This window comes from Salvelinus alpinus, chromosome 3 (assembly GCF_045679555.1).
Source record: "Salvelinus alpinus chromosome 3, SLU_Salpinus.1, whole genome shotgun sequence".
Lineage (NCBI taxonomy): Eukaryota > Metazoa > Chordata > Actinopteri > Salmoniformes > Salmonidae > Salvelinus > Salvelinus alpinus.
The window spans coordinates 74473508-74493472 of NC_092088.1; the positions used below are offsets into that span (position 1 = coordinate 74473508).

Below are 19965 nucleotides of genomic sequence, written 5' to 3' on the forward strand. Positions count from 1 at the left end.
CATACAGATGATTATTGAATGCCTTTCACTTTTCCTCTCACTCTCTCCAGTCATAGCAGTGAAGGTGGAGGAGGTGGAGACCCCCATCGCACCGACCCTGCCAGAGGCCCAGGTCCCTCCACCCTCCCTGGGGGTGGTCAAGCAGGAGCCACAGGGAGAGGACCAGCAGAAAGCAACAGACAGAGGTGGAACCGATGGAACGTTGAGACTCATTGAAATTGATATACCCTAAATACAACTATCCAAACTGACCGTAGATGAATGTCTGTGGTTAACTTCATTCTACACCATCACAGCCTTAGATCACTACACTACTGATCGCTGTGGATCACCTGAAGATCAGATGAGTCAGAGCTGAGCTGGTCCCACTTCTGAACATTCTCAGCTCTGGAGCTGAATAAAACTGTTCCAGTTTAACAGAAAGGCCAGTACTGTGACACCCGTTAAGGACATTCTTTCATACATTGAATAACAAACACCCAGTCGATGTTGTTGTATAATGTTTATTTATTTGTTTTATATCCAGATTCCTTTTCGTTGTTGTATAAACAATCATGGATTAAAGTACTTCAGTGAACTGGTTGCTCTGAGTGTCTGTGGGATTTATGACCTTCCTTCACGTTTGACATTTTACTGACTAAACTAGGATCTGCTATGAAACACATGCACTACCACACACCGAGACAGTAGTGCTATGTACTGGTAGGAACCTAGCTTTGAGCTGTTTATAATGCCAAACTTTTTCCACACTGAACAAGCATCTCACTTGACAGAATTGTTCATTCTTTATTTCTATCTCCGTAACATTCAAAAATGTTTTCAAAGTGGGTAACAGAAAGTGCAATTACAACGTACTGTATGTGATAAACTGCCCTTTAATGGCCATCAGTGAGTGTTAGTACAGTGGAATGTGGAGATTGGGAAGTAAATGTTGGAGCTCCCTACAGTTTGGTTTTCACTAGCAAGCATCAGCATAGCGGACTAAACTTCATAATGTAACATTTTAAAATGTTAGTATGAATTCAGAACATTTTCAACAGGAAGCCACTCGATAAAGACATAACATACAGTATAATCCTGGTGTTAAAGAAAAGTTAACATTATTGAAATTCTACAGATTTTTCTACCCTCTTCAGAGTAGCATCCGTCTATGAAGACTCCTGTGTGTCTGTCTTAGTATGTGTTGGTCTGTTCTGTGTTGAGTTGTGCATATCTACAGAGGTCAAAGCCTTGAGGGAGACAAGTGAGGCACATCATTATAGCTCCGACAGTTACATCTCCTCAGCTGTAGTTACGTGTAATAGTTATAGCTCCCTCTAGTGACAGCTATGTGCAATCAAACCACCGTGCTTCTCTTGGTGGTTTTCTTGGAGACAGTGGGCTTTGGGCCCTGAATCTTGCGAATTTTGGTTTTCACCACTTTGACCTGTCTGGGGGCATTGAGGTGGGCAGGTTTGGGTTTGGTGGACTTGGGGGGTTTGGAAACCTTGGGGAAGGGGGCAGAGGGCAGGCTTTCCCCGCCAGGGCAGGCCTTGAAGACGTGGACGTCCTTGACCCTCCGGCCTCGCAGCTCAGGTGGGTGGACACAGGTGGCCCGGACCTTCAGGTTCACCTTCTCAATCCACCTGAGGCAAAGAGAGTTAGGCTTTAACAAAGGCATTGTCATGTATGTTGAGTACAGCATATTTCTGAGTGGCCATTAATACATGATTGTGTGTGTACAGATTGTATGAGAGGGTGAACATGAGTGGGTTACAGCACGTGTGTACATGAGCGAGGAAGAAAGAGGGTGAGTTTGCAAGCATGTATCAGTGTATGTATGTGATAGAGCATAATGTGGTACATGCGTAGCGGCAGCAGGGGGCAGTCACATAGCAGAGGGTTCTCTGCCAGGTTGATGACCTCCAGGCCGGTCAGAGGGTTGAAGTCAGGCACCTCCTCTAGCTGGTTCCCCTCTAGGTATAGACTCCTCAGACCAGCACCCAGCCCTGCCAGAGAGTCCTTTGACATCTGCAGGAGAACCACAAAACACAGGCGTGTCATGGGGAGGGAATAGGAGAGAAGAGAAAATGGACCATACGAGATTGCAAGGGAATGAAGGGAGATACACAAAAACAAGGAGAAAGTAGAGGAGTGACAGGAAAACCACAGATGTACTGGCATGTAAATATATCCGCTCACCTTCTCCAAACCCATGCCGTCCAGATACAGATCCTTCAGTGCCCTAGCTAATGGCTGGAAAGCATGCGGTCCAATCCAGCGAATGGGATTCCCAGACAACCGTAACTCTCCCAGGTTGCCTGTCTTCGCTAACGCATCACTGGGAACCTCCTTGAGCTTGTTTCCTCCCAAGTGAAGAGTGTCGAGGTCGGGGGCCGGGTCAAGTGCCCTGGGGGCCACACCATTGATGATGTTGGAGGTCAGATAGAGCCCCCTCAGCTTCTCAGCCCCATTCAGGATCCCTGGCTCCAGCTTGGCGATAGAGTTGTTCTCCATGTGAAGGGCCAGCAGGCCAGGCAGCAGCTTGAAGGCCCCCTTGGGGAAGACTGTGAATTTGTTCTTCTCCAAGTGGAGGTAGGTGAGCTGAGGCATGCCCTTGAAGGCGTCGGGGCTGAGGGAGTCAAGCTCATTCTCGGAGAGGTAAAGGTAGACCAGCCCTTTCATGCCGTGGAACGCACCAGGCTCCACCTCCACAATCTTACAGCGCTGTAGATGGAGGGAGACTACCTTGGCAACGCCGGTAAAACTGTTGGCAGGGATGTAGTGGAAGTGGTTGCCCCGCAGGTCGAGGAGGCGCGTGTTGGGGGAGAAGCCGAGGGGGACTTTGGTGTGGCCGCGGTTCTCACAGGAGGAGTGGTGTGTCTCACCCTGAGGGGAACAGTGGAGGACAGGAGGGATGGATAAGGGAGGACAGGAGGGGTGGATAAGGGAGGACAGGGGATATGGATAAGGGAGGACAGGAGGGGTGGATAAGGGAGGACAGGTGGGATGGATAAGGGAGGACAGGAGGGGTGGATAAGGGAGGACAGGAGGGATGGATAAGGGAGGACAGGTGGGATGGATAAGGGAAGACAGGAGGGGTGGATAAGGGAGGACAGGTGGGGTGGATAAGGGAGGACAGGTGGGATGGATAAGGGAGGACAGGAGGGGTGGATAAGGGAGGACAGGTGGGGTGGATAAGGGAAGACAGGAGGGGTGGATAAGGGAGGACAGGTGGGGTGGATAAGGGAGGACAGGTGGGATGGATAAGGGAAGACAGGAGGAATAAGATAGAACAGAGAGGGTTTGGTGAGGTAAATACATTTTAGCATGGCAAGATCATAACCCATATCAAAATCTCAGCATCCCCATCTCTCACCTCACAGGCACAGTTGGCAGGACACTTGACCTTGTTGGTGGGCTCGGGGGTGGGGGGCGACATCACCCTGGTCTGCTCCTCAAACTCAGCCTTCAGCATGGCCTCCTGGCTCTGGCAGCGCAGGTCCCGGGGGTGGATGGCCTCCAGGTTCTCCCCAGAGAAGTGAGCCGGTCCCCCGCAAGCCCCCATCAGCTTCACCTTCTTCCGGATGCCCCACTCCCTCAGCGGCAGCAGGTAGCAGTTGCAGTAGATGGGGTTTCCAGCCAGGTTAAGGCGGGCCAGCTTGGGGGAGGCTGGAGTGAAGGGCTGGAGGACACGGAGCTGGTTGTGGCTGAGGTCCAGGTGGGTGAGAGAGGGGGACAGGGACACGGCCGTGTGGGACAGGTCCTGCAGGGACATGTGGTCCATGAAGAGGTGGGTGAGTTTGTTCATGGAGACAGTCTCCTCACCCAGGAAGGTCATGGGGTTGAAGCTGAGGTCCAGACGGGTCACCTCTGGGAGTCTGGAGAGAGGGAACAGAGAGAAAGCAGATAGACAGAGCGAGAGAGAGAGAGGAATGAGGGATGGATGGTTGGTAGAATAGGCCTTTATGGTGCCTGGAAAAAGGGTGGTGTGGTGTATGTCAGGGAAGAGATAACACAACCATCATACCTGGTCATGGTCTCAGTAGGAAAGAACTGCAGCTCGTTGTGGTCAAGGCTGAGGCGCGTGAGGGTGAACAGGCCTGCGAAGGCCTCAGTGGCCATGTAGTTAACAGAGTTGTGGCTAAGGCGCAGCCATTTTATGTTCTGCAGGCCCTGGAAGGCCATGTTGGGGATATAGGTGAGCTGGTTGTGGGTGAGGGAGAGCAGGTTGAGGAACCCCAGCTGAGAGAAGGCCCCTGGCTGGATCTCCTCCACTCGGTTACGGTCAATCAGCAGCTGCTTCAGTGAGGAGAGACCGTCGAACGACTCCTGGAGATGGGAGAGGAGAGAGAGTGGGAGGAAGGGGGAATGAGAGGGAGGGGAGAGAGTAGCGGCAAGACAAAGAGAGAGAGAGAGAGAGAGAGATAAAGGGAAAATGAGATGAAGAAAGAGAGTGTGGAGCTTTTCATTTTCAATACCAAGTTCCCCCAGAAACATAGTCAAACCACAGAAACAGTCACATATAACACTGTCCTCTCTCACCTGATAGAGGATCTCCATGTTGTTGTTGGCCAGGTTGAGGAAGACGAGACGACCCAGAGCACGGAACGCCCCCTCCTTCACGGTGCGGAGATTGCAGCGCTGCATGGACAGGTGTGTCAGGTACGGCGTGTGTTTGAACGCACCTGATGGCAGCTCCTGGATGTAGTTGCTTCTCAGATCCAGTTTCACTGTAATCTGATGGGGGGAAGGGATTGATAATGATTGAGATTTGTTTAATATGATTTTGTAATTCAACCTGAATTCCCCCCGGCTGCATGTTTTGGTTTTTGCCCTAGCAATACACAGCTGATTCAAATAATCAACTCATCACCAAGCATTATTTTAATCAACTGTGTAGTGCTAGGGCAAAAAACAAAATGTCCACCCAGGAGGGCCCCAGGACATGGTCTGGGAAACCCTGCTGTATTCAAATAGGTTGTCCCTTGAATTGTAATCATTAAGCTTACTTCATAAAATCCAGAATTTCAATGAGTCAGTCACATGGGGTTTAGGCTTACCTCGTCGATTGTGGGAGGCACCTCTGTCAGGTTTTTGTTGACACAGGTAACAGTGAGTGAGATTTGGTCACATATGCACTCCTTTGGGCACTTGCCAAGGTGCGCCCCCGGGATGGCCAAGAGCAGTACCAGCAGAGACCTCAAGGCTGCGGGGCAGTCCATCGAATACATCTGGAAAATCAAAGGAGATTCAACTGGCTGCGCAAATATTGTTCTACTACAAGATAAACAAAGTTGACAGCCATTCCATATTCCATGTAGACCTATTTGTTTTAGAGAGTCTCAGTCTTATCCCTTTATCGGGTTAATCCAATTTCTCAACCCGTCTATTTTTCGGATTAGAGTAATTTGGGCTATTTGCTTTCTCAAGTCTTTGCTAGTATGCGTCGGTTTTCGGCGGTCTTACATTCCACGGCTTAATTATCAACTCGGTGAGACGCATCTCGACTTGAAAAGCCGTTTGACACCTCGCCGCGTTAAAACTATCTAAATACATGTATTTAAATGTGGTCCCAACAACTCCAATTACGCATACGGTTAATCGATTCGTAAAACGATATAAATATGTATTTATTCAATAGCCTACATAATATAATAGTTATAATGTACCTATATGCTAAAGTAGCCTAACTGATTGTAGACTAAAACTCCACGAGACCATACAGCTTTGGTCATTGTCTTACAACTGGACCGTTTTATCTCCAACTCTTCATTCAAAGACTCAATCATGGCCACTCGTACTGACAGTTGTGGCTGCTTCGCGTGATTTATTGCTGCCTCTACCTTCTTGCCCTTTGTGCTGTTGTCTGTGCCCAATAATGTTTGTACCGTGTTTTGTGCTGCTGCCATGTTCTGTTGACTTAGGTCTCTCTTTATGTAGTGTTGTGGTGTCTCTTGTCGTGATGTGTGTTTTATCCTAATATTTTTATTGTATTTTCAATCCCAGCCGCGTCCCCAAAGGTGGCCTTTTGGTAGGCCGTCATTGCAAATAAGAATTTGCTCTTAACTGACTTGCCTAGTTAAATAAAGGTTAAATATTTGTTTTAACATCGTGCGTAAAAAGCTTAAGGCCTGTCTGAATATATGGGTAGAGCAACTAAAAAATAGAAAAATTCTCAAACCTGCCCTTTCCAATCACATGCGTCACCAGATTCAGACTGTGTGAAAATGTATTTAGAGGGTAGGCCTAATAGCAAGAATGGCATGAATCCCAATGTTTCTCCTAGTTTCAAAATGGAAATTCACCAATTTAAAGTGTTTTTCCACATCTAAAGACAGTATTTCAATGATAGCCTACATACACACGTTTAAGCTATTTCATCACAATGAACCCGTTATCACCTTGTAGTCTGATGTCGCAGTCTACCTGAACCAAAACAATTCACTAAGTATGGAAATATGGGTTTGGGAGATTGTCCCTACCTGAAACGAGGAAAGTTTCCAAATAAATCCAACCAAAACGATGTAATCCTTGTTGACCACTAGCCTACTTGTTACTACTTAGCAGTTGAAAAACTGTTTTAACAAATTTTTTCAAATATGTCTCCATCTACAATGATCACAGACCGTTGTGAATTTAGAGGGAAAGAGAGAGTCGTGAGAGAGGGGGGAGAAATAAGAGACGGTGGAATTTCCTAGGGCAAAGCCTGTGTGTCAGTGTCCCCCCGGGGATAAGCAGTTTAGACCGCAGTTGAGCTGGCACGCCGGCTGCGCACAAAGACGCGCAGTGTATTCACGGCTGGGCACAGGACTCACGGCTGCGGAGTGTCTCCTGTAAATAAACCAGGAGGAATGGGGGAATACATTTCCCTCTATTGGTTTCCTACCGTTACCTGGCTATTCAACGACAACTTTCCCACGTCTCTGTCTTTTTTCAATTAGGTGTAGGCTGACAGAAAATCATGACACTGTATTTGACCCATTCTGTCCAATCTCTAGAAGTTATTAAAGTCCGGCAGTTTTTTCCCATTATTAATATATTATCAATATCTAAAGGTCTCAACACAAAGTCGACGCTTCATTCTAACGCAACGTTGGCAGCATCTCTCCACCATTTACTCACTCTCGCTCCGTATTCGTGTTCCTGTTATTCAGCTCCCGTTCTTTGTACTGCCGTGTATTCTCTCACGGTCCCTGGTCTCTCTCCCCTGCTCTTCCCCTGGCTGTACCCCATCCAAAATAAACTTCATTATCCCTCCATTCACTCTGACCCCGTCTTTCGATTCATTTCTCGTGGGTTTCAAAGTGCGCAGTAGAGCTGCGCCTCAGGGGATGTATAAACAGTATGCATATCGCCTAGCTACTGTACGGCTTCTATAGGGAGGCTTGAGGCCAACTAACCAGCCTCTCAAACAACTAAATGTCAGTGATTGATGTTCCTATCAAATATTTACACCTCTTAATAGGTCTACTGTAGGCATACATGTGTTTAACATAGATGTTGAGATAAATCCCTGGCAGTGAAAATAAACAAGAAGAGGAATTGCCTCTGGTTTGATTACGTTCAAGTTTGATTAAAATGAATAAACACACTGAGGACTTTTGGAAAAGTAATATTTTATCACATCACTCACTTCATCTCAATACAATCAGATTAACATGAAAAACATCAATATAGTCCTAATGATACTGTACATGTATTCCAATGTTATACAGATCAATGTTCATTACATTAAAGTTGTAAGACACATGAGAATCAAAGGTAAATTCTATTTCATTTTCCCCATAAGTTCCCTTTCAACAAGTTAGTCTCCTGAGCTCTACATTGTTATAACGGCATACAGTACAAGACCAATACATACATAGATGTCGATTCCTGTCCATACGGTGCGATGCACAGGCATACTGTAGTCCACTCCTCACCGTCTGATGCACAGTAATGAATCTGACCTGGTTGAACTCGGGAATAATATGGTGGGATAATATTAAGGCTGAGCAGTACAGATGTGGCCAGCTAGGTTAATCTAGAAAGTAATACCATGTTCTTACTGAATCTGACCACCATTCTTGTTTGTGTGCCCATCAACTTCAGTATTTATTCCATTTTTCAAATCACTTTCTCCCCACGATGTCTTTAAAGGCTTAATGAAAATGTCCCTTTTTTGTATAAAAATAGTAACAAGAACAAATACAAAAATAAAATTGAGGAAACCCTGTCTGAATAACTAGTCTTCTTCAATACGTCTTCATTGGAGGAGCATCATGAATCTAAAACACACAGGTATCTATTGAGTGTAGGTAGATTGGTTTTCGTCCCCTTCTTCTGTCCAGTGTAAAGTATCTATGCGAGGTCCTCATGCAAGGAATGTCCCTTTATCAGTTCAGTGTGTGTCCTGAGTGGGAGTGTGTGCGTAGGTTGTGTGGCTTTGACTGGTTCATTTGGGCTGCAGGAGGGCTCAGCATTCCGGGGAGATCCTTCTCTCCAGTGTGGACTTGAGACTATCTCGGGCATGGCTGCAGGACTTCAGGGCTTTACCGTGCCTGTAGGTTGCATACACAGACACATAAGAACTTTTCCCTCCACGACAGTGGGAAAATCTAAGCTCATCACAAGATAAAATTAAAACAAGATCAAATAAATGTATTTGAAAATAGTTTCAAATAGTATTTATAGGAAATTATTTTCATATACAGTCGTGGCCAAAAGTTGAGAATGACACAAATATTAATTTTCAAAGTCTGCTGCCTCAGTTTGTATGATGGCAATTTGCATATACTCCAGAGTGTTATGAAGGGTGATCAGATGAATTGCAAATCCCTCTTTGCCATGCAAATTAACTGAATCCCCCAAAAACATTTCCACTGCAATTCAGCCCTGCCAAAAAAGGACCAGCTGACATCATGTCAGTGATTCTCTCGTTAACACAGTTGTGAGTGTTGACGAGGACAAGGCTTGAGATCACTGTCATGCTGATTGAGTTCGAATAACAGACTGGAAGCTTCAAAAGGAGGGTGGTGCTTGGAATCATTGTTCTTCCTCTGTCAACCATGGTTACCTGCAAGGAAACACGTGCAGTCATCATTGATTTGCACAAAAAGGGCTTCACAGGCAAGGATTTTGCTGCCAGTAAGATTGCACCTAAATCAACCATTTATCGGATCATCAAGAACTTCAAGGAGAGCGGTTTAATTGTTGTGAAGAAGGCTTCAGGGCGCCCAAGAAAGTCCAGCAAGCGCCAGGACCGTCTCCTAAAGTTGATTCAGCTGCGGGATCGGGGCACCACCAGTACAGAGCTTGCTCAGGAATGGCAGCAGGCAGGTGTGAGTGCATCTGCACGCACAGTGAGGCGAAGACTTTTGGAGGATGGCCTGGTGTCAAGAAGGGCAGCAAAGAAGCCACTTCTCTCCAGGAAAAACAAAAGGGACAGACTGATATTATGCAAAAGGTACAGGGATTGGACTGCTGAGGACTGGGGTAGAGTCATTTTCTCTGATGAATCCCCTTTCCGATTGTTTGGGGCATCTGGAAAAAAGCTTGTCCGGAGAAGACAAGGTGAGCGCTACCATCAGTCCTGTGCCATGCCAACAGTAAAGCATCCTGAGACCATTCATGTGTGGGGTTGCTTCTCAGCCAAGGGAGTGGGCTTACTCACAATTTTGTCTAAGAACACAGCCATGAACAAAGAATGGTACCAACACATCCTCCGAGAGCAACTCCTCCCAACCATCCAGGAACAGTTTGGTGACGAACAATGCCTTTTCCAGCATGATGGAGCACCTTGCCATAAGGCAAAAGTGATAACTAAGTGGCTTGGGGAACAAAACATTGATATTTTGGGTCCATGGCCAGGAAACTCCCCAGACCTTAATCCCATTGAGAACTTGTGGTCAATCCTCAAGAGGCGGGTGGACAAACAAAAACCCACAAATTCTGACCAACTCAAAGCATTGATTGTGCAAGAATGGGCTGCCATCAGTCAGGATGTGGCCCAGAAGTTAATTGACAGCATGCCAGAGCGGATTGAAGAGGTCTTGAAAAAGAAGGGTCAACACTGCAAATATTGACTCTTTGCATCAACTTCATGTCAATAAAAGCCTTTGAAACTTATGAAATGCTTGTAATTATACTTCAGTATTCCATTGTAGCATCTGACAAAAATATCTAAAGACACTGAGGCAGAAAACTTTGTGGAAATTAATATTTGTGTCATTCTCAAAACTTTTGGCCACGACTGTAGTAGTTGATTCAGCCAAATACACAGAAAAGGTATTTAAAATACAAATGTACTGTATTTGAACCCATGTCTAATTACATCACAGTGCAATAAATGACTTTCCAATAGTCCCAGTCGGTATTTATGTAAAAAGGAATTCCCCTTGACCACACACACAAATTGAGGAAAAACTAAATTCTCTCCTATTGACCTCCATTGTAAAAGAGACAACTTCGTAGTAGATTTTTTGTTATAGAGAAATAACAAAACATGCCGAAAAGCTGCTGTGTTGTTCAATGTACATGTAACCAGGTCAAAAATCCCGACCTAAGGGGGCCTCCCGGGTGGCGCAGTGGTCTAGGGCACTACATCGCAGTGCTAGCTGCGCCACCAGAGTCTCTGGGTTCGCGCCCAGGCTCTGTCGCAGCCGTCCGCGACCGGGAGGTCTGTGGGGCGACGCACAATTGGGCTAGCGTCGTCCGGGTTAGGGAGGGTTTGGCCGGTAGGGATATCCTTGTCTCATCGCGCTCCAGCGACTCCTGTGGCGGGCCGGGCGCAGTGCGCGCTAACCAAGGGGGCCAGGTGCACGGTGTTTCCTCCGACACATTGGTGCTGCTGGCTTCCGGGTTGGAGGCGCGCTGTGTTAAGAAGCAGTGCGGCTTGGTTGGGTTGTGCTTCGGAGGACGCGTGGCTTTCGACCTTCTTCTCTCCCGAGCCCGTACGGGAGTTGTAGCGATGAGACAAGATAGTAATTACTAGCGATTGGATACCACGAAAATTGGGGAGAAAAGGGGAGAAAAAAAATAAAAAAATAAAAAATCCCGACCTATGGTTCGCAATGCTCCCACGTAGGGGAATAGAGCCTGCGAGAAGAGCCCTGTGGCTTCAGGCTAGTCAGCTTGGGCGAGTGGGGACTCGGTGTCCAAGTAAGCTACACATAGCTATGTGTGTGGAAAACATTTCATTACAGGTAAGACATTTATCTTCTTTAGTACAGTCCGTTTGTGACTCCACTCACTACTTGTAGCTTTATAGTCTGTTTGTGTAGCAGGTCTTGGCTAGCTTAATGTTCTGGTTGGTAGCTAGCTTGCACTCACATGGCTGCTAGCACAATGATGAGAAGGGGCATGAGGGAAGCCCTACAATATTCAGTTTTTATAAGTAGTGAGAACGCTCTGGAGCAAGCAACGTTGAAAAGTTATATTTAGACGTGTTTTTCTTAAAATTTAGTTTTGTAATTGACTAAAATAAGCAGACAATAAAATTGCATTTAAAAAAGTTTAAGTATTTGCTGTGAGCCAATGGGGTAACCTTGGTAACCACAGGAGTGTGGGGCCACGACGTTCTATCTAATACCGACTGGGTCTATGGTGTCACTATAACTTCATAATGGCGTCTAGACGGACCGAACTAGAATTATACCGTGTTCCATCATAGAAATATAAATTCTAATTCTGTGCGTCTAGACGCCATTGTGATGTTATAGTGACAGTATTGAAATGTAATTTACTCCATTGTGATGTATTAGAAGATTAGATTTGTTATTTTTCTTCATGGAGGGACACCCTTGAGACCCCAAGGATCATGGAGCTGCCTACTATTCAATGTCCACAACCTACCCAGACAGAATAACGGGTACACACACACACACACACACACACACACACATACATACATACATACATACATACATACATACATACATACATACATACATACATACAGCCTTACCTGGCGACAAAGGTGTCCAGCAGGGAGGCGTGGTCCTGGGGGAAGTAGTCCTGTTGGACAGCGTGCTCCAAAACCAACAGGTGACCAGGTAACACCTGCACCTTCTTCACCTTGCCCTCACCCTGGACAGCACAGATTAACATGGGAGCCATATACATTAGGGCTGGCATTACTGCTAATCAAAGTTGGGCTACATTTTAGTAGCCTGTCAAGTTAAATAATTCTCATAGAAAACAGTACATTTTTTGTTCATTTCGAGCAAGTAATGGATTTGAATGGTTTGACCCCAACATGGTAACTGACATGGCTGAGACTCAGTGAACGGTACAAGCATGTTGTACATAGTGTTTCTACCTTGAGGAGCCCCAGCATCACCAGTAGAGTGGACAGGAAGCTGTAGGTCTGCAGGGAGGAACCAGAGAATGCCTTCTTCAACAGGGTGTCTGTAGGACAAGTAGAGCAACTTAGTCACATTAAGTGTCCCACTCCAACACAGAGACAAGGCAGGATGCCGGACAGAAGTTAGAGAAGAGGGTGTTTGACTGTTTAGGCTCACCAATAGTCTCCAGGACAGCCTTCTTGACCTCATGGTCATCACTGTACAGAGAGGAGATTCTCAGGAAGGCATCGGCAACCTTATCAGAGTCAGAGACATCCACCTGACCAGGGAAGTTTCCACAATAGATGTTAAAACCCAATGACAACTGTTACTGCCTTCTAACCTTACACAACAAGGCCCTCTTCAGATACACTTCAACAGTTAAAGTGTGAATGGCCCATGACCACAGTAATAATTTACGTGTTGCTGAATGAGTCCAGTCCTGTTGACCCCCAGTTTGAGCAGTGTCTCAGCGGTGGGGGAGCTGAGGAAAGAGAGGATCTCTGGATGACAAGTTGGCTCAGGCTTCACTGGGCTGTCTCTTTTATCCTTCACTCCATTCTCCTTCATCTCTTTGCCATTCTCCTCATCTTCTTCCTCTTCCTCATCTTCCTCCTCCTCATCTTCATCAGGCTCTCCCTCATCATCACTATAGAGCGTAGAACAAGGCCAATACAGCATCTCGGATGATAGCTAAATGTTGTATAATCACAGCTGTGATGACATCCACACACATCTACCTGAGAGATGCCAGTATGTCGGCCCTGTCCATGTTGTCCATGGTCTCCTTCAGAGCCTCACACCCCTCCTCCCCCAAACAGTTACCTGGACAAAAACAGGTAATATATTATAAACAAAACACATAAAATGGATTTGTCATTAACACTTGGATCTATATTTCATGGCCAATCAGACTGATTGAAGTAGTGCGTGGTGAATAATACCATTGAGATCCAGTTTTTCCATATGGGGTTTGTCTTGTACAGCCTGAGCCAACACCAGTGCTGCAGCTTCCGTGATCTCCCCAAAGGACAGATTTAGCTCCTGAACACAGGAATGAACACAAATCAGACAAGAATGGGTAATCCACCCACCCACACACACACACACCTCTACTGACCTTAAGAGTGGGCAGTCCCTCTCTCAGGACAGCAGCGAGAGCGATGGCCCCTTCAGAACGCACCAGGCAGTCCCCAAAGTTTATCACCTGCACAGTCCTCAGATGCCTCAGAGCCTGGGGACAGAGAGGGGAAAAGATCATTATAAATGAAGAGAACTCATAAAATAAAACCTTGTTAATACACTAAAATGTATATGACGGCCCCAATCAGCTAAATAACAATTTTGTCCGGCTTAGCACCAAGATATAGCGCGTGTTTGACTACAGCAGAACACTAGGCAGACAATTTGGCAGTAATACCTGAGCCATAGCCAGCGCCCCTCTCTTGGTGAAGGTGTTGTCGTTGAGGTTGAGGATGCGCAGGTGGGGGTTGTGCTGCATGGCGGTGGCCAGAGCAGTCACCCCAGCATGGTTGATCCCATTCTGGGGCATGTGCACCTCCTCTAGGCTTCCCATCAGCTGATAAGAGAGAGGAGGAGGGAGATGGAGAAACAGAGTGCGAGAGAAATTAGGTGGAGGGAGAGAGCACAAAAGAGACGGAGGGGAGTAAAAAAAGCACGATATTAGGCCAAGCTGCATCTACCAAGCTCAGTGTGTGAACAAGAGACATGTCTTTATTACAGAGAATAATGATATGGGGATAGATCCTCATCATAAAGTTGCAGTTTGTGTCCGTTTGTCTGTACCTGAAATGCCAGGGCAAGGGCTGTGGCTCCTTCGTTCTCCAAGCGGTTTCTGCCTGCGATGAACACTTTCAGTTTCAGTGGGGCACCGAGAGCACTGGACTGTTCATGACACTCAGTCAACGCTGCCGCCAGGATCTAACAGACAAAACACTGGTTACTTTGTGGCACATCCTAACAGTAGACCAGAAAACTGAATGATGGAGAAAATACATTGATGGCCTATGCTCCTAAGTCAGTAAGTACTACCAGTCACACAATTGGTGTTTCCAAACTCTCACCTTGCCCCCTCCGATGCCCATGCCACAGTTGTTGAGTCTCAGCTCCTGTAGAGAGTGACACGCAGAGCTCTTCAGTAGAGTCTCAATGCCCTTTACCCCATCTGGCCCAAAGGCGTTATCACTCAGGTCAAGCTCTCGCAATCTGGCCCCTGCTGTCATCAACGCACTGCCCAGGGACCTCTGAGGATGAAGAGAGACATGAAGAGCTACAGACTTGTGGAACATACAGTGGCAAGAAAAAGTATGTGAACCCTTTGGAATGATCTGGATTTCTGCATAAATGTCATAAGATTTGAGTTTTTTTATTCACAAGAAGCCTTGCCTGATGTGAACCATGCCCCGAACAAAAGATCTCAGAAAACAATTCTTAATCTTGGGTTAACTTGCATAAAGCTGGAAAGGGTCACAAAAGTATCTCTTAAAGCCTTGATGTTCATCAGTCCACGGTAAGACATTGCACTGTGAATGTTTACACAGTGTGTTCAATAAAGACATTAAAACATATAATTGTTTGTGTTTTAGTTTAAGCAGACTGTGTTTGTCTATTGTTGTGACTTAAATGAAGATCAGATCAAATTTTATGACCAATTTTATGACCAATTTATGCAAAGTACAGATAATTCCAAAGGGGTCACATACTTTTTCTTGTCACTGTATATTAGTATATGTATAAAATCAGATGAAGCACAAGGGGAGGTTGTTAGTGTTGACTCACCAGGGCAGTTGGGATTTCCGAGCGCAAGCGACCCGTGAACATATCACTCCAGTGACAACTCTAAAAAATAAACAGTTAAAGCAGGATGTAAAGAAATACACTCAACAGTAAAATGCTGACACCCTCCTAAGGATCATGGGGTGAATATGTGGCTTCACTATTTTCAGCAGTAGGCCCAAGTCAGTTTGCTTTGCTCAGCCTGGGAGAGACAATTCATCTCAAGGCTCTCTCCGCCCAGTACCTGAAGTTGGTCTTTGCACTCCAAGGCTTTGGCGATAGCCTGCGCTGCCTCCACTCCCACTGTGTTTCCCTCCAACCGCAGGGCCCGGAGTCCCTGGTACTCCTCTATTTCCCGCACCAACTCCTTCACTGCAGAGACAACCAGATTCACCAATTGATTATAGAAGACTGTTATCAAAGATGTTAACCGTGTTGGCATTGTTAGAGAACAATGCCATATTGAAGTCTCCTGTTGTTGACCAGTTTGCAATCAGTGCACTCACCAGACTCTGTGTTGTCCAGCTTCAGTCCCTGGCCCTTGTAGCTCAACTCTCCACATCCTACATGAGTCTTGGACAGCGCCTCGGCCAGCAGGGCAATGTCATCGGAAGCCATGGTGGTCTGTGGTGTTCTATGAAAGCAAGAACAGTGAGATGAATTGGCTCGCAAAGTACTGTTGATTAACAATTTACTGACAATGAGTACCAGGCATTACCAATGACTATTATTACTGTGCTCATATGACTCAACTACTCAGCCAGGTAACATGAGGTTTGAGTTGCATAGCTAGCTAACAAACATTACGGGAAAAGAGAACGCAGTAACGTAGCATTCTGTTTGTTAGTGTGACAAGCTACTAACTATAGTTAGCTAACCGGCTGCTAGCACACCGACGTTATCCAAAATAGAAGTAACTCGTTCCTTTACACGAGTTAAACTGAACCTTCTTTAGGCTTTCAGCTCTTACAACAGCAAATATACACAAAAACAACATATTTAATAGTTGACAAACATGTTACAGTACCGTAACGGATGATATATTATGATAGTCGCGTTGCCTCCTTCCGCGCGCTTGTTGTTACAATGCGTGACGTCAATGTTTTTTCTTCTGTCAATTTTTTGTACACAGGCCCACTAACTAGATTGCTCTTTGCCGCCACTTTGTGGAGTGGAGTTGCAACCTGTTTGCAATACAAGATTGGAGGGCAAAAGAGCGCCTGAAAGAGCACCTTTCGAGAAGAGGATCAAGTATACTCACAGTAAAAATCAGCAGTGGTGGGAAAAGTTGAAAATTGTCATACTTGAGTAAAAGTAAAGATACCTTAAAAGAAAATGACTCAAGTAAAAGTGAAAGTCACCCAGTAAAATACTACTTGAGTAAAAGTCTAAAAGTATTTGGTTTAAAACATACTTAAGTATCGAAAGTACATTTTACGAATTACATTTACTTAAGTAGCAAAGGTAAAACCACAAGTATAAATCATTTCAAATTCCTTATATTAAGCAAAGCAGATGGCCACATTTTCTAGTTTTTTATTTATTTGCGGACAGCCAGGGGCTTGCTAACCACGTTTCCATCCAACCATTTCAAGGGATGAATTACCTAACACATGAAAAAAGTCATGACCAGCCTGATGAAAACAGGAAATGTCCAGGGCCAGATTAAGAAATCACAGGCCTTCCCGACTGTATGCAACCGGTAACTTCCAAAATAAAGGAAACACATGAGTAAATGAGAGATACAAATGATATGTTGTGGTGTGGGGTGCATTTTCCTTCCAAGACACATTGAAGCTGTTCTGGCAGCTCGTGGTGCCCAAACACCCTTTTAAGACTCTATGTTGGTGTTTCCTTTATTTGGGCAGTTACCTATATGCGCTTGTGACAACATTTTATCCACAGTTATTTTTTTGAAACTATTGATCCTCTGGCCAAATTATGCTCTCTGGTGTATTTGGAACATTGAGAGCAGGCTCCTGTGGTTGCCTCTTGGGTCCCATATGGGCTTGGGCCCAGCCCCTGACTCACACAACTGACCTGTCACATTTATTTATTATGCAGTTGATTTTTTATTTATTTTACAGTATTAATCAGTTACCCAATCAAGGCAGGGCCCCCCAGTTACCCACGTGTGCCCCCTACCTCCTCTCCTCCCCCATCTTACGATTAGCAGAGCGGCAGCAGGCTCTCATTGAGAGCGGGCTCCTGAATACTCCTGTGGTTGGTGGTAGCAGTAAATAAATTATATATATATATACTGTATATATAATATATTCTCTCTATATATATACAGTTGAAGTTGGAAGTTTACATACACTTAGGTTGGAGTCATGAAAACTAGTTTTTCAACCACTCCACAAATTTCTTGTTAACAAACTATAGTTTTGGCAAGTCGGTTAGGATGTCAACTTTGTGCATGACACAAATAATTTTTCCAACAATTGTTTACAGACAGATTATTTGACGTATACTTCACTGTATCACAATTCCAGTGGGTCAGAAGTTTACATACACTAGGTTGACTGTGCCTTTAAACAGCTTGGAAAATTCCAGAAAATTATGTCATGGCTTTAGAATCTTCTGATAGGCTAATTGACATCATTTGAGTCAATTGGAGGTGTACCTGTGGATGTATTTCAAGTCCTACCTTCAAACTCAGTGCCTCTTTGCTTGACATCATGGGAAAATCAAAAGAACTCAGCCAAGACCTCAGAAAAAAATTTGTAGACATCCACAAGTCTGGTTCATCCTTGGGAGCAATTTCCAAATGCCTGAAGGTACCACGTTCGTCTGTACAAACAATAGTTCGCAAGCATAAACACCATGGGACCGTCATACTGCTCAGGAAGGAGACGCATTCTGTCTCCTAGAGATGAACGTACTTTGGTGCGAAAAGTGCAAATCAATCCCAGAACAACAGCAAAGGACCTTGTGAAGATGCTGGAGGAAATGGGTACAAAAGTATCTATATCCACAGTGAAACGAGTCCTATATCGACATAACCTGAAAGGCAGCTCATTAAGGAAGACACCACTGCTCCAAGAACGGCATAAAAAAGCCAGACTACGGTTTGCAACTGCACAAAGGGGGACAAAGATCATACATTTTGGAGAAATTTCCTCTGGTCTGATGAAACAAAAATAGAACTGTTTGGCCATAATGAGCATCGTTATGTTTGAAGGAAAAAGGGGGATGCTTGCAAGCCGAAGAACACCATCTCCACCGTGAAGCACGGGGGTGGCAGCATCATGTTGTGGGGGTGCTTTGCTGCAGGAGGGACTGGTGCACTTCACAAATAGATGGCATCATGAGGGAGAAAAATTATGTGGATATATTGAAGCGACATCTCAAGACATCAGTCAGGAAGTTAAAGCTTGGTCGCAAATGGGTCAGGCAAATGGACAATGACCCTAAGTATACTTCCAAAGTTGTGGGAAAATGGCTTAAGGACAACAAAGTCAAGGTTTTGGAGTGGCCATCACAAAGCCCTGACCTCAATCCTATAGAAAATGTGTGGGCAGAACTGAAAAAGCTTGTGCGTGCAAGGAGGCCAACTTATTGTGGGAAGCTTGTGGAAGCCTACCCGAAACATTTGACCGAAGTTAAACAATTTCAAGGCAATGCTACCAAATACTAATTGAGTTTATGTAAACTTCTGACCCACTGGGAATGTGATGAAAGAAATAAAAGTTGAAATAAATCACTCTCTACTATTATTCTTACATTTCACATTCTTAAAATAAAGTGGTGATCCTAACTGACCTAAGATAGGGAATTTTTACTTGGATTAAATGTCAGGAATTGTGAAAACGAAGTTTAAATGTATTTGGCTAAGGTGTATGTAAACTTCTGACTAAAACTGAATATATATATATATATATGTACAGTACCAGTCAAAAGTTTGGACACACCTACTCATTCAAGGGTTTTTCATTATTTTCACTATTTTCTACGTTGTCGAATAATAGTGAAGCAATCAAAACCATGAAATAACACATGGAATTATTTAGTAACCAACAAAATGTCATTTTGAGAGTCACTTAAGAACAAATTCTTATTTTACAGTTATTTTACAGTTATTTTACGGTTGTGATACAGCCCAGGATCAAACACGGGTCTAGCACTGTGATGCAGTGCTTTAGACCGCTGCGTCACTCTGTCCCCCACATATGGAATCATGTAGTAACCAAAAAAGTGTTAAACAAATCAAAATATATTTTAGATTTTAGATTCTTCAAAGTAGCCACCCTTTGCCTTGATGACCGCTTTGCACACTCTTGGCATTCTCTCAACCAGCTTCATGAGGTAGTCACCTGGAATGGATTTCAATTAACAGGTGTGCATTGTTCATTAGAGTTAGAGTTCATTAGTTACCAGCCTCAGAAATTGCAGCCCAATAAATGCTTCACAGAGTTCAAGTAACAGACACATCTCAACATCAACTGTTCAGTGGAGACTGTGTGAATCAGGCCTTCATGGTCAAATTGCTGCAAAGAAACCAGCACTAAAGGACACCAATAAGAAGAAGAGACTTGCCTAGGCCAAGAAACACAAGTAATGGACATAAGACCATTGGAAATCTGTCCTTTGGTCTGGTGAGTCCAAATTTGAGATTTTTGGTTCCAACCGATGTGTCTTTGTGAGACACAGAGTAGGTGAACGGAAGATCTCCGCATGTGTGGTTCCCACCGTGAAGCATGGAAGAGGAGGTGTGATGTGTGGAGTGCTTTGCTGGTGACACTGTCTGTGATTTATTTCAAATTCAAGGGATACTTAACCAGCATGCCTACCACAGCATTCTGCAGCGATACGCCATCCCATCTGGTTTGCGCTTCGTGGGACTGCCATTTGTTTTTCAACA

General features: G+C 45.0%; 3 protein-coding genes across 9 annotated transcripts in view; 1 reads left to right on the top strand and 2 right to left on the bottom strand.

Annotated features, from left to right (window-relative positions):
• The window catches only part of l3mbtl2 (L3MBTL histone methyl-lysine binding protein 2), a 213759-nt gene extending 213176 nt beyond the window's left edge, over positions 1-583 (top strand). For 3 of the 4 annotated variants that reach the window (XM_071394012.1, XM_071394013.1, XM_071394014.1), the window contains one exon: positions 51-583. In XM_071394012.1, the coding sequence (XP_071250113.1) occupies positions 51-232 (182 nt within the window). In that variant the 3' untranslated portion in view covers positions 233-583. The remainder of the gene's footprint in view (positions 1-50) is intronic. The other variant, XR_011674266.1, reaches the window with a different exon arrangement.
• Positions 490-7259, bottom strand: chadlb (chondroadherin-like b). 4 transcript variants are annotated; one of them, XM_071394015.1, is made up of 8 exons: positions 7105-7259; positions 5043-5213; positions 4525-4719; positions 4010-4311; positions 3359-3860; positions 2182-2868; positions 1844-2010; positions 490-1625 (listed from the first exon to the last, which is right to left on the bottom strand). In XM_071394015.1, exons 2-8 carry the CDS (start codon positions 5211-5213, stop codon positions 1337-1339), a joined length of 2313 nt encoding a protein of 770 aa, XP_071250116.1. In that variant the 5' UTR covers positions 7105-7259; the 3' UTR covers positions 490-1336. The 4 variants fall into 4 exon arrangements, with proteins under 4 accessions (XP_071250116.1, XP_071250117.1, XP_071250119.1 ...); XM_071394016.1 differs by lacking the exon at positions 7105-7259 and adding an exon at positions 6465-6750; XM_071394018.1 differs by lacking the exon at positions 7105-7259 and adding an exon at positions 6465-6708 and having other exon boundaries at positions 1476-1625; positions 1872-2010.
• Positions 7260-7578: 319 nt separating this feature from the next.
• On the bottom strand, positions 7579-16262 carry LOC139571315 (ran GTPase-activating protein 1-like). The gene is made up of 15 exons (XM_071394074.1): positions 16129-16262; positions 15608-15735; positions 15346-15473; positions 15105-15164; positions 14390-14569; positions 14112-14246; positions 13726-13884; positions 13426-13539; positions 13250-13349; positions 13046-13130; positions 12726-12954; positions 12483-12585; positions 12281-12369; positions 11927-12048; positions 7579-8522 (listed from the first exon to the last, which is right to left on the bottom strand). Exons 2-15 carry the CDS (start codon positions 15717-15719, stop codon positions 8438-8440), a joined length of 1701 nt encoding a protein of 566 aa, XP_071250175.1. The 5' UTR covers positions 15720-15735; positions 16129-16262; the 3' UTR covers positions 7579-8437.
• Positions 16263-19965: the final 3703 nt, after the last annotated feature.